The sequence below is a fragment of the Arvicanthis niloticus genome, chromosome 13 (genome assembly GCF_011762505.2).
Source record: "Arvicanthis niloticus isolate mArvNil1 chromosome 13, mArvNil1.pat.X, whole genome shotgun sequence".
NCBI classification, from domain to species: domain Eukaryota; kingdom Metazoa; phylum Chordata; class Mammalia; order Rodentia; family Muridae; genus Arvicanthis; species Arvicanthis niloticus.
The window spans coordinates 29,630,748-29,644,947 of record NC_047670.1 but is presented as its reverse complement, the minus strand read 5'-3'; the positions used below and the strand labels follow the sequence as shown (position 1 = coordinate 29,644,947).

The window sequence follows — 14,200 nt, the reverse complement described above, 5'->3', positions numbered from 1 at the left end:
TATACATGCAGAAAATGCTAAAAGCTTCTTTTAAAGAACAACTTAGTTGTCCCTCCCATCCCCCCACAAGGTTTTATTAGGTTGCAGAATCTTCAAGCATTTTCCTGGACAGTACTCACCCACCACCTCTGCCACAATAAAGATGAAGCATATTGCTGAAGCAGCACACAGTCTCCACTCGGCATGCGCTTGCTTGCTCGACCTGTTCCCTGTGGCCTTGGTGCTGTTGTGGCAGTGATAGATGCCTCCTGCCTCTGGATGCTCTGGCCTGTCTCCAGGACACTGATCTTTATTCACAGGCTTCTGTCGAAGTTCTCTGTTGAGGATGATTTTGACAGGAGCAAGAAGTGAACATGGTTGCAAACAAACACCTTCCTGGCAGCCCTGCCCACTCTCAATGTGGCTCCTAGGACATCTGCAAACTAGCAAAAGAGTTGTAATTCAGAGCTTTCTTTACATTCCTTTTTGAACTCATAACTGCTTACCAGCACTACCTTTGTGGAGCTAATGGAATAGAACGAAAAAAATAGACATTCCTCAGGACAAGTCTTTGTTAGTTGCTCCATTACTAAAAGATTCTAAATGTTGTGCTCTTAACCCACCACCATCACCGTATGGTAGACTGTAAGGTATGACAAATAGACATCAGTAGGTCACAATGCTCATCCAGGCTGAGTTTGTGGAGACGCTCAGACACCTGATCACCCATTTGCATCATGTGCAGACAACCAAGTACTCAGTTACGATAAAAGCTGGATTCCACTTATGTGTCCTCAAATACTATCAATTCTGTTCCAACTCAAGACTTAATTTGGAAATTTCCATAGGATCGGAGCTAGAAAGGCTATTGATCAAAGGTAACCCGCCTGCATAGTTTCTTGACTAAGTAAGTTTCAGAGAGATAATGTGATTTTTCTGAGGTCAAATAGTTAAAGATCAGAAAAGAACAAGGAAAAACCCGTATCAGTGCACCTAAAATCAAGTGTTGCTGGTGCATATGACATTATCCATGAGTCTTCAACTAATAGGATGTTTTAAAACTCAATAAACTTATTTGAAAACACTAATGAGGCTCTCAGAATTAAGAACTTTATATTTCTAGCCCTAAAAGTTAAATTTTAGATTAGCTTCTATTTGAAGGTTATCTCATTGGATTATCACCATCTGGAATTATAAGTCTGAATGTTTGGGCTTTGCTGATAAGTATTAGGATCGCAATATTATAATTAGGATCGCAATAATATAATTTATTGTCATATTTGAATTCTTCTGAAAAATAACATATATGCATATTATTATTAAAAAGTTAACATAACAAAAACACACAAAGCAAAGGAAAATCACTGGTAATCATACTTCCAAAAAAACAATTCTTGATGTTTTATTGGATAGTGTTGCAACATATTAAATATAGATTTTTATACAATGAGAGTCCATTGGTTAGAATGTTTTGAGTTCTATGTACCAAAAACAAAAATTGTATTGAAAAGGTAATGCATGAAAATAGTTGGTTCTGCTACTGCAGACATTTAGAAGCATGTAGACTCCAAGCACTATTTGGACAGGGCTCCAGTGCCCTTCTCTTCTTCTCACCTATGCTTTATCCTCAGACTGATTTTCCTCCTATCTTGGAATTGTTGTCTGGGTTTATCAGACTATCTTTGTGGGTTTGTGCAGGCAGGGAAGTTTATCTGGCATGATTTGAGTCTGAAAGCCTCCCCTCAGACCCTTCATCATGAGCCAATGTTTCAACTCTTGATCTTTAGCTTCCATAACTGTTTTAAAGGTAGAAAATGTGGGATTTGGCTGCAGAAAGGAGCTGTAGGATCACCCTGTGAATTGTATACCTCCCCTTGATTTTGGTCTATTTCTTTTTGCTTCCTGGGAAAGCTAAAATAGGAGAGCCCCAGGCGCATGCTCCCATCACAAAGGACCTACTTTGTCTTGTCATGATAGACTGTCCTCCCCTGAACCATGACCACAGCCAAATCTTTTCTCCTTGAACTTGCTTTTTGTCACAGCAATGAGAATACTAATATACTATTTTCTTTCGAAATTGACCCAAGTGTCTGGAGGCAAAACAATGTTATCAAATGAGACTCACCCACTATAACCAGAAGACTGTTTGTGTAGACCTCCTTATATTTAGCTGCCTAAACCCAGCCATGCAGCTTCCCAGAGCTTAGAATAGAACAAAGTCTACCTCCATTAATTTCGTGAAGTTCAGGCGTTGTTTCTATACTATCCTTTTCAGAACAAAATGTTTCCTTTTTTGTTAACTTACACAATTTTAATATTTATATGTTAAGTATCTTGTCAAGAAAAACACTCCTAATCCAAGATTCATTGGTTTATACCTATGTTTTCTTTTAGAAGATATTTAACTATATCATTATAGCATCTACCTTAATGCCTATGATCCATTTTAGTAATGTTTTTAGCATGATGTCAGAAATATATACATATTAATTCTTCTACACATAAATATTTAATTGTCCCAAAAACATTTGTTGAAAACACCTTGTTGAAAGACAATTGGCACATTCAGTTAGTATACATATGCTGGTAGCCCATGTCATGAATTTAAGTGTATACTTACTTTTTTCATTTTTTCACTCTTTGATGGTTTCATACATGCACATAATGAATTTCAGGAGCTTGTTACCCAATAATTATCCTCTCTTCTACCTCTCTTTCTAATACTGAAAGACTTCTTGCCACTCTGTCTTAGTTAGGGTTTCCATTGCTGTGAAGAAACACCATGACCAAGGCAACTCTCATAGAGAAAAACATTTAATTGGGACTGGGTTACAATTTCAAAGGTTCAGTCCACTATCATCAAGGCAGAAATATGGCAGCGGGCAGGCAGACACGATGCTGGAGGAGCCGAAGATCTGAAGGTAACCAGATAAAAACTGTATTCCACAGGCATCCAGGAGAAGGCTTTTTCCACATTGGAAGGAGCCTGAGCATAAACACATCAGAGCCCATCCCCACAGTGATACACCTCCTCCAATAAGGTCACACCGACTCTAAGAAGGCCACACCTCCTAATAGTGCTACTCCCTAAGCCAAGCATATTCAAACCACCACACACACCCACTTTTATGTCTTCTTTGTGTGCATGTGAGTTACCGGATGAACAGATAAATACACTCTAGTGTACTAGTAGTGGTGTGGCTATTGTAGCAATGGCCAAGTGCTTTCTTTTTATTTTTTTTCCAAAATTTTATTTATTTATTTTTCTTTTATTGGATATTTTATTTATTTACATTTCAAATGTTATACCCTTTCCAAGTCTCCCCTCTGGAGCCCCTCTCATTAAATCTCCCTCCCCTGCCTCTCCACCATTCACCCACCCACCCACTCCTGCCTTTCTTATTGGGTTGGTGTTAATTTTTAAAGGCAGAGTATGTGATACCTTGTGAAGTTGATACCAGGGACTGAAGTATTGCTGTAGTAGGCTTGACCCTTTTCCTTTTGGGGCAGAATATGGACTTTGGATTAGGAAAGCAGTTGAGTGCTTTAAGTGGGTTTAATGGGCCATACTAGTAGGATCAGGGAAGACAGTGGTGTTGAGAGTGATTTGAACTGTAGGCTTCTGGCTTAAGAGGTTTCAGAGAAGAATATTACTATGTGGCCTAGTCAAATTCTTGTGATATTTTGGTGAAGAATGTGACTATGCTTCACCCTTGTCTGAAAAGTCTGCCTGAAGCTAAATTGAAGAGTTATGGATTAACAGCTTTGGCAGGAGAAATTTTCAGAAAACGTAGTATTGATAGTGTTGCTTAATTACTTGCTTGATTATTAGTGACCAGTCTTATGCATATCTATAATGAAAAGAAGCAAGCTGAGCAAGGAACAATGCAAAATGTACAGTTTGAGGAGAAAAAGGAGCACCAGGAATTGTAAACAGATTAAAGAAAAGCCTGGTGCTAAATGGAATCAAAGGAGTAGTGACCTCAGATCAAAACCCTACCCAGTTAAACTTCCAATTTGAGAAAAAGTGGACATAGAAGCACACACCTTTAATCCTAGCACTTGGGAGGCAGAAAGACAAGTGGGTCTCTGAGTTCAAGGCAAACCTGGTCTACAGAGGGAATTCCAGGACAGCTAAGCCTAGGCAGTGATGGAAACCATTGAAAACGGAAAGCTGGTGAAATGTATTCGAATTAGGGGACTGTGTTCCAGCCCCAGCAAACAGCAGAACTTGCCAACTTCTCCGCCACTTGTTTATGGCTTTAGAGTCAAAGATACAGGAAAGGGGTTTATGGCATCTCCCTCCACAACTAAGGCAAACCATTGAGGTCAGGCATGTGGCAGGGGTATCACTGTGTGGAGGCCTAAACAGGCCATTGATGAAAGCTATGAAGGTGAAGCAAGAACTGCCTTGAAGACTCCAAGATGCTGAAGATGACAGAGTCACGGGATGGCTTTTGAAGAAAATTGCTAATAGAGAGTGGAACCATCTATCATGAGAGAGAGAAGTGTGTTGCAGTTAACAAAGCTGAAAGGAGTTGGAGATCTGAAGAGCTCTTCAACATCAGACACAGAGAAATAGAGTTTGGAGTTTGCCCAGCTGGTTTTCAGTTTTCCTTTGGTCCAGTGTTTCCCCACCTTGCTTCCTTTCCTCCCTTCTGGAATGACAATGTATTTCCTATGCTATTGTATGTTGGAAGTATGTGATATGCTTTTTGATTTTGATCTTACATGGGGCTACGGTTAAGAGTTCATCATGAGTTTCAGAAGAGACTTTGAACTTCGGGTGTTTAAACAATGTTGAGACTGTTATAGGCTATTGGGATTTTTAAAGTTGGACTTTTTTTGTATTACATTTTATATGCATTTTTTTGCATTACATTATGGCTAGAATCTTATGGGGTTGAGGGAATGGAACATGGTAGTTTAAGGGAAAATGACCCCATAGGCACTATTTGAAAATATTAGGAAAAGTGGCATTTTTAGAGTCGAAATAAACTTATTGGAGGAACTGTCATGGGGGAGGGGGAGATTTGAAGTTGCAGAAGCTCAAGCCAGGCCCAGTCTCTCTCTCTGTCTCTGTCTGTCTCTGTCTCTGTCTCTGTCTCTGTCTCTCTCTCTCTCTCTCTCTCTCTCTCTCTCTCTCTCTCTCTCTCCTACTGCTGCTTGCCAATCCAGATATAGAACTCTCAGCAACCTCTCCAGCATCATGTCTGCCTGCATGCCACCATGTTTCCCACCATGACAATGATGGACTAAACCTCTGAACTGTAAGTCGGCCCCAATTAAATGCTTTCCTCTGTAAGAGTTGCTACGGTTGACAGCAATCATAATCCTAAGACATGGTGATTTCTTTTTTTTTGCAAGGGTGTTGTTCAGTTCTAAGTCCCTTCTGTTACTATGTAAGTTGTGTGGTCTATTTGTTAACTTCTCTATCAAGGCTTAATTTCTCATAAAAAGTATTATGGTGAGCACATTAAATTCTCATGTCAGTTATAAAATTTGACATCTTAGCAATCTTAATTCTTCCACTCCTCCAACGCGGGGAACATTCTTAGTGAATTCTTTAATTCCTACAATGTTCTGTAAATTATAATATAAAATTGAGCATCTTTATTTATTTAATGAATTACTTTTTAAATTTCTAATTTATGAGTATGGGTGTTTTGCCTGCATGTATGGTCAGTGTACCACATGCAATGTTGTGTCTGCAAAAGACAAAAGAAGGCATTTCTTCCCCTGGGGAGCGCAGTTGCAGGTGTTTGTAAGATTCCATGTGAGTGTTAGGAATCAAACCTGAGTCCATATCTTTAGCCCTTACTTGACGAATTCTTACTCATTGTGTTGTTATGCTCTTATAAGTAGAAGTGTTTTCTTAACTTTGTTTTCAGGGGTTTTGTTATTGTGTTGTTTTTCTTTTTTCTTTTTTCTTTCTTTCTCTTTTTTTGCTATTCTTATGTAAAAATACAGTTACATTTACAGTTATCATTCACTACCACTTTACTAAACTTACTAAATCTAACCATTTCTCACTGTATTTTTGACATTTTTATATTTAAAATATGTTATTGCTTGAAAATAGAATTTTCATTTTGCCTTTCTAATCTGGTGTCTCTCTTTTTGGTTTCTCACGCAGAAGTCCTGGCTGGAATACACACGGTGCAGTACTGATTAGAAGCAATGCGCCTGAACATAGTTATGTTCTACTTACTCTGAAATACTTTCAGACTTTCTTCATAATTATGACATTTCATGTTATGACTGTGAAGAAATTCTCTTTGAAGCCGAAGAGAATTTTTGGAGCTGTGTGGGAGGTGAGTGCTTAGAAGAAGCACTTTTTGTAGAAGAGCTGGGTTTCACCTCTGAGCACATGGGGGCTCACCCAAACCTACAGAGTCCAGCTTACAACTACCTGTAACTTCAGAGGGACCCAACACCCTCTGCTGGCTCCCCAGGCACTTGCTCAATTTTTTTTTTTTTGAGACAAAGTCTCTCTATGTAGCACTGGATGTCCCAGAACTCACTATATAGATCAGGCCAGCCTCAAACTTATAGAGATCCACCGACCTCTGCCTGCCTAGTACTGGCTTAAATATGTATTACTTCACTGAGCTGCTTGTTTCTTCTTCTATTCACTGAGTATAAAGAAACTGCAAATTAATTTTTTCTAAATTTTGGAGATTTGGGGGCATTACTTAAAGACATTTATGTTTTTCTCTCTTTCCTTCTGGTAATACTATTATTTAGACTTAGTGAATTTTCCATGTGTCACATTTTCTAATACTCTGCTCATTGTTCTTTAACTTTTTAATTATTATTATTATTTTATAGTCATACACATATATTTATATAATTATATAAATAAATATTTTATTATTTTTAGTTTGATTTAATTATTTTAATTATTACTTTATTATTTTATTAATGATAACTATTGTTTTATTTTCAAGACCACTGTAGTTTTATTCTGTCTGTTGATATCAATAGCAAAGGTCTTTTTTTAGGCCTTTCTGGCTATTTATTTTCTTTTTTCTTTTTTAATTTTACTTATTATGCCTTTCCATCCTAGAATTTACATGCTGATTTTATGGTTTCTATTTCTTTGTTGATATTCACTATTTTAAGATTGTCATCAAGTCTCTCATTAATTTGTTAAACATAATTACATTTTGTTTTTTGATATATTATAGTAGCTATTATTAAAGCATTTAAACTATAAGTCCAACATTTAGATACTTTAAATCTGTCCTATTACTGAATTTTTTTTTTACTATTTATGTATTTATTCTGTTTCTTTGTGTCTTGTGACTTTGAGGAAAATGAAGAACTTTATGTATTCTCATGATGCTGATCCTTTGTGGATTTTCTTTCTTTTCATTTCTTATTTGATGACTTGTCTTATTCAGTTCAGTGGAGTGGATTTTTTCTGGTTTTCCATGCCTGTGAATGCCCTATGCTGCTTGAGAGGCTCCGTCTCTGTGTCTCTTTACCTCTCTGTACACTCCACGGATGGTGGTTATTTTAGTTGCACATGCTTTGTCTTTCTGAGGCCTCACTCTCAAGCCTATGGTGCTTGTTCTGCCTGTACTAGTTATTCACTCAGAGATAGTACTAGTCAGCCCACATACTAGTAACTCGTCAGAGTGTGGGCTGTCTAGTTGCCTTCCAATTGCTCTGGCTGCTTTCAACAGTGTTCTAGGATATAAATTACTCCAGAGTTTACATGGTTCAATTAAATTTAGGGCTTCTGTCGGGCTGCTTGAACTGCAAGAAAGTATAGCAGCATGGATAACATAACAACAGAAATGTATTTTCTCACAGGTCTAGAGTTTAGAGTTTCATGGCCAGTGTGCTAGGAAATTTCTGCACATTCTCTGGTATCCTCACATGGCTTTTTTTTCATTATGCATATAAAGAGAGAGAAAATGAATTCCCTGACTTATCATATGTAACAGCCATTTCTGTAGCCACATTTAATCTTGGTTATATCCTTAGAAGCCATATTGTTAATAAGCCCACAGTGGGCCTTCAGGTGTCAGCATGTGAATTCGATGAGTGGGAAACACAAAGAAAACCTCTCTTCAGGATTGCTGCTGATGCCAGTCTGTGGTTAGCGGCAACTACAGAAGGAATTTTTATTTGTGTGTGTGTGTGTGTGTGTGTGTGTGTGTGTGTGTGTGTGTTCATTCTTGGGCTGTTGCTGCTAAACTTTTAGCTGCTCTTTCTTTCGCTAGTTTATTTCTGTCACGAAGCCTCAAGCCCACTCTTCCTTTCTCAAAAACAAGAACTCTGCTGTTTCCAGCAGCAGCAGCGACTCTGCTTGGAAATACCCAGTCTCTCACTTCTTACTGAGAACATGTTGTTTTTCATTTCTGCAAGTGCCCTTAGGACAACTCCAGAGACAATAAAAAAACATAAACCTTGCCGGTATGTCTGGCAAACAGAAGGGCCTGAATTCAATCCTTGGGGGATATATATTTTCAGATCTCTCAGACTCACTGACCAGCCAACCTCACCTACTACTTAAAAGATCCAGGCTGGTGAAAATGATGGAAAGCACCTGAGGATTGTCTTCCACAAGCACACACATCAACACACACACAGAGACACACACAAACACACACAGAGACAGACAGACGGACAGACAGACACAAAGGCAGAGACAGACAGAACGACAGAGAGACAGAGGGAAAGAGATTGTTGAAAAGATTCTATTGATTAATCTCTATCCTTTATCCCTATTCTTGTTTCCACTGTCCTTCTATAACAATGGAACAATTCTGGAATAAGCCCTGCAGAGGAAGCAGAGGGTACACGTAGTACAATGGCCCTGACAAGGTTCACCTTTGTCCCATAGTGAAGTTTGTACAACGATGACACCCAGTAATATCCGTCGTGTTAAATTTCAGACCTTGAGGCTTGTTATTACCTGCTAAAATAGTAACAGTGATCGTGCTGTGGTCCTAGGCTATGTGATGGTTATAAGCTCTCAGTCTTGTTCTTTTTAGGTCCTGAATTATCATGTCAAAACTCTCAAGCTGGTGCAAGCGTAGAGAACAAGAACAAAGACTCTAGTCAAAGGTCAGCAAAAGACCCCAGGCATGGGAGTGTAAGAAAGGCATTTTGAACCTTCTAGTCTAGACACCAGCAGAAAACAGCCTCCTAAGCAAACCAGAGCAAAGGTCATATGCCTCACATTTTCCTCATAGAATTTTGTGCTATAAGCCACCCCCTGTGGGAATAGTTTATTGTAAAACAACAGCTATAGGAAACAATCTCTCAATGGAATTGGACAACAAGGTTGCCTTCAAGAGTAAGTGTCTTTTTACAGCATATAACAATTTAAACAAGAAGCTAGTGATGGGTCAAAGGAAGCAACCCAGAAGAAGAAAAAGATTATTAAGAGGCAAAGCTCTGAAATGAAAGAAAATGCACAGGTAAAGAGACTGGAAGAGGTGAGGAAGGTTAAGAGGTCTGTAAGACACAGATTATCTCAGGAGTAATTAGATGAGGTTTTGAGGTCACACAGAGCGTGGATGCAGGAGAAGGAAATTCACTACACGGACCCACTAGGAGCATGGATCCTCTCAACTTTCAACTCAGCCGTCTGGCCTTGCAAAGAGGATGTTGGGTCCATTCTTTGGCATTCATTTTCTTCTGTGGCAAATGGAGGGATTGGGATTTAAAAAAAAAAAAAATGTTCAAGATTTCATTTTTGTGTTTGAAAAGAAAACACTGAATGTTTTCCTGGCTCTTCTAAGCACTGTATCTTGAGAACCATACCTCTGTCACCCTATTTGGTGGACAGGATCATTTTGATAAATTCTTGGCTGTTTGTATCACAGACTTCTAAAAATCTATTTTGCTAGGAATTATTGTCATTTCGATAATATGGAAGCACTCCTAAGGCTAACACCATGTTGTCCAGGCTTCATATGAGGCTTTGTTTTCAATATTTATGAAATCAATAACCGACACCTCAAATTTCCTAAGAAAAATCATTCTTTCGATGTGTGATAATAAATGTTCTTTTTTTGTATACTATTCATTTGTTTAAAAAACTATAAATAGTCTTTAGGGAAAGTCTTAGAGGTTTTACTGTATTTGATATGAACAAATACAATATCATTGTTTTTAGATTATTGAATCATTGAATTTGATTCTACAAAATAGAAGTATTACATACATTATTACTAAGTACATGTTCTCTTACGTTTTCCTCTGCATGAATCCATTTTAAGGTTTCACTTAGCCACTTGACTCCCACTAGGAGCGATCTCCCCACATATACCAATTCCCTCCCCACACTCTCTTCCACTCAGCTATATCCCTACCTCCCATTTCCTTACTTTCTATATAGATTTCCCTTCAATCTATTGGGATTCTATTTTTTTCTTCAGTCCTTATTCTATTTTTTTTTTTTTTAAATTTTGCTCTTATCCTCACACCCAGGTAAACATTAGCTTCTCTTAATGTCATCTCTTAAAATCATTAAATGTCTCCAGTACTCTTCTCTATCTATTCTGTAATCAATTCTTTTTTTATATGCAATTCATATTAGCCTCTTGGTTTTAAATAAAGAGATATCTAGGACTAGAAATATTTTCTTTTTCATTAAATATATAGGTCATTAGATAGGTGTGTTCAGTCAATAACTGTTTAAAAATGAAAATTAAAGAATATATTACACATAATACTATGGAAGGCATTTTAAAAATACAAAAAACATTAAATTCAACTACACTTATTACAGGTACACCTACTAATATAAAGTAATCCATTCATCTTCAGATGACTATAACTCTGGTTTTGAACCATCATTGGAAAATATTACTTTTTCATATATGTGTGTGTGTGTGAATATATATATAATTCTGACAGCTTACTCTGTAACTTAAAAATGGAAAAATTGAAAAAAGAAAGCAACAGTAAACAATTAGATTGTTCTTGTCCATTTGCTTTAATGAAAAACCGTAGAAGAAAAATCACTTTAATGAGTGTTTTCTTTCAGGATTTATAATGTTGAAGGAATCAGAACAACTATGCAGTGTTCAGTATGTCTCAGGACATGAGTCACACAAATCAGTAAACCTCTTTTGAGATGCTCAAAATAATCCTAATTTTCAAAGCAGACCTTCTAAAGTACTATTATTTTTATCTTACTGACATATAGTGCAGACATAAGTATCTTCTTACCTGCCCAGAGTGAAGGCGTACATCTTGGTAGCTTGATCATTCACAAGGTACGTTCTCTCAAGAAACTCCATGGTAGCCAGGACAGGAGCTGATACTGTTGTTTCTGATGTTTAACTCACTTTCCAGTTTTGGAAGTAAAAAAAGCACTGAGATTATTATACTCACACAACTCCCTAAAAAATTAGAAAAATTCTTCCAGTACTTGAGTTAACGGGGCCTTCTACATCAGTGTTGTGGGTAGGTCTGTGAAAATTAACAGTCTCCTTGGAAGATCACCTGGACTCCTTCTATCACCCACAGAACCTGCTTTTTTTGGCAGACTCGAAAGTGGAATCATAATAAGAGGTGTGTGTGTGTGTGTGTGTGTGTGTGTGTGTGTGTGTGTGTGTATACATGAGCATATGTGTGAATCTCTCCTTGCTTTCTAAAGGGTGGAGTTGCTCTGATAATGCTGATGCAGGACACTTACCTTCAGAGTACAGCTGAGTGAGCTGCAAATTGCCACCTCTGTCTTTCTCTACGCTAGCCTCATTTTGTTTTCTTTTCCTCATTTTCGTTTTGTTTCTACAAACATTTCTCCTGGGATATAGTTCAGAGATGACCTCTAAGCAGCTGAGAGAATTTTAATTCCCCTCTTCTAGGACTCTTTTGGGATTTCATTCCTGAAGTGGGGAACAAAGGTTATCATTCACTGAAATCTAGCATCAGAGTGTATTCTGGATATGGCATTGTTAAAAGCCCTTGGTAATTGAGAGAAAAGATTTGAGTGGATGGTTGTCAGCTGACATTCATCCTAAAGCCAAGGAAAAAGCCAGGTTCAGAACTAAGTGTTTTAGTTAGGAGAGACGACAGAGGTTCTGGTTAGTCAACAAAATGTTGGACTGAGTATGAGGACTATCTTGTACCTCACGGGTACAAATTGGCATAATTATGCTCTAATTGTATTTTGAGAGAAAAGTTTCATTTTAACAGGAAGGGTGATATGTAGGAGGAGCTAAGGTGGAAGGAGTACTGAGAGGAAGAGAAGGAGTAAGAAGAGGAGGAGAAGAAGGAGAGGAGAAGCTAGGTGATGAAAGAGAGAAAGGAGGGGAGACAGGGAGGCAGATGTTCATGTATCTCCACCAGTCAAAGATAGTTGATATATCTAGATTGGGTAGTGGGTTACACCTCTGATTGAGCAATGCCAAACTTATAAAGCCTATGATTAACATTTTTTAAAAAAATGTATATGTGCAAAAAGAAAAGGGGGGCATGGGATAGGGGCTTTCTAAGGGGGGGAGTGGGGAAAGGGATGGCATCTGAAGTGTAAATAAAATATCAAAAAAAAAAAAGCCCTTGGTAAGCTCTTTGCTGGATAAATGACTACCTCTGAGTGAACTGTACCTACCTTGGCTGGACTGCCCACAGCAGAAGGTGGAAGACCTAGCCCAGGCAACACCCTCAGGGACATCAACCACAATTAATCAGGAATAGAGCCTTCTGGGTTGCTCACAAAAGAATTTTAAGTCACAAAATTCCAAGGATTGACACATTACTTCATTGCAAACTCCATTCTTTTCCACAGATGAGAAGAAACAAGAGCCTGGTCAAACAATAGTCATTTGAATACAGACCAAAGATCTATAAAGGTGGAGGAAATTGCTAGGTAGAGCAGGGAAGCATGAGCCATCACTGAACCCTTAGTTCTACCTTCCTTTGCATTTCCTCTGGAGAAAATTCAGAGAGGTGTAGCTCCAGAGTAACCCCTCAGCCTGGTGTCACTGGAGTATGCCATTTTGTCAAGCAGAGATCACTCTCGATGCCTGATAGGATCAATGTTACACTGTATAAAGAGAATGGGGTGCCATCCCAGTGGCACTGGGATGGGCTGAAAGAAAGACGCAACCCTTGTTTGAGGTCTTTTATCACATCGATGGGGAGCCATACATCCAGCAAACCACAAGACTTCACAAGCTCCCATTGTAATATAAACGCTAAGGGCTCTGCATAGAACAGTATTGTCTGACTATTAATTTTACTTTGTCAGTGAAGAGTCAATGAAATAGCTGTAGGGGAGCAATCTGTCCTTGTTGGAGAAGCCATAGATCTCAGAAGCTAATGTCAGCAGAATAAAAAAATCAAAGCATTTCCTTCTCATGTATTCTAAGTTACCTGAGCAAAACATCAAGTTATTCTATAGAGACAAATTAGACAAAAGCAGAAAACAACTACCAATCCATCTGGGTGACACAGGACCATACTCCATTGCACGGATCATTTGTGAACAGTTGCTAGCATAGAAGAGAGAAATAAAATCTGGAAGGACAAATATTGGAAAAACAAGGAAGCAGCTACAAATGAAGCTGAAATGCAGTAAGGATGGGAAAGGAGAAAGGGAAGAAGACACTAAAGTACAGAAAGGAGAATGTGGACTGTAGAGGGCAACAGAAGAGAGCAACCTGTAGGCCTGAGACTACCAAAAGCTTTGTCATTAGTCTAGATATGAATGTACAGGCAGAATTGTAAGTGTTCATGAGCCTATGAGTACAGAGGTCATATACTACCTTGCAATGTACTATGGGTAAGGAGAGAGGCAATGGATAGTGTTAGCATAGGATAAGGTGAAACAGAGATGAAAAAAGGTAGGCAAATGCAATCAAAGCAAAAAAGGATAAGAAAATATGAATTTGTTCTATTTCATTATAAATTTATCTAAGTGAAATTACCCTGGTCATAGGCTCTGTACTGAAATTTCATGTGTTGGGATTTTATTAAATATGCATAGCTATAAAATATGTATGGACATAGATAATACATTTAAAATTAAAAATTTAGATGTCTGTATTTATAAAGTATTGAGAAATTAGATACCATTTTCATCAAATATTTATGAATTTCTAAGTGTTATTCTTGAAGATAATTATCGTACACCAAAGTATCTCATGCAACGAGCATAAGAGCAGAGATTATAGCAAATAAAAATCTCATGTTAGAAACAGGTTTTGTGACTATAAATTTAGGTGCAGTTAAGTTATGATCAAGAATT

General features: G+C 37.9%; 1 protein-coding gene across 1 annotated transcript in view; it reads right to left on the bottom strand.

The window, feature by feature from the left end:
* The window catches only part of Slc30a8 (solute carrier family 30 member 8), a 36,191-nt gene extending 24,895 nt beyond the window's left edge, over positions 1 to 11,296 (bottom strand). Inside the window, exons 1-3 of the mRNA XM_034517216.2 lie at positions 11,180 to 11,296; positions 3,026 to 3,032; positions 120 to 316 (exon numbers count right to left, since the gene is read on the bottom strand). Of these exons, the coding sequence (XP_034373107.1) occupies positions 120 to 316; positions 3,026 to 3,032; positions 11,180 to 11,246 (271 nt within the window). The 5' untranslated portion in view covers positions 11,247 to 11,296. The remainder of the gene's footprint in view (positions 1 to 119; positions 317 to 3,025; positions 3,033 to 11,179) is intronic.
* Between the last annotated feature and the right edge of the window lie 2,904 nt (positions 11,297 to 14,200).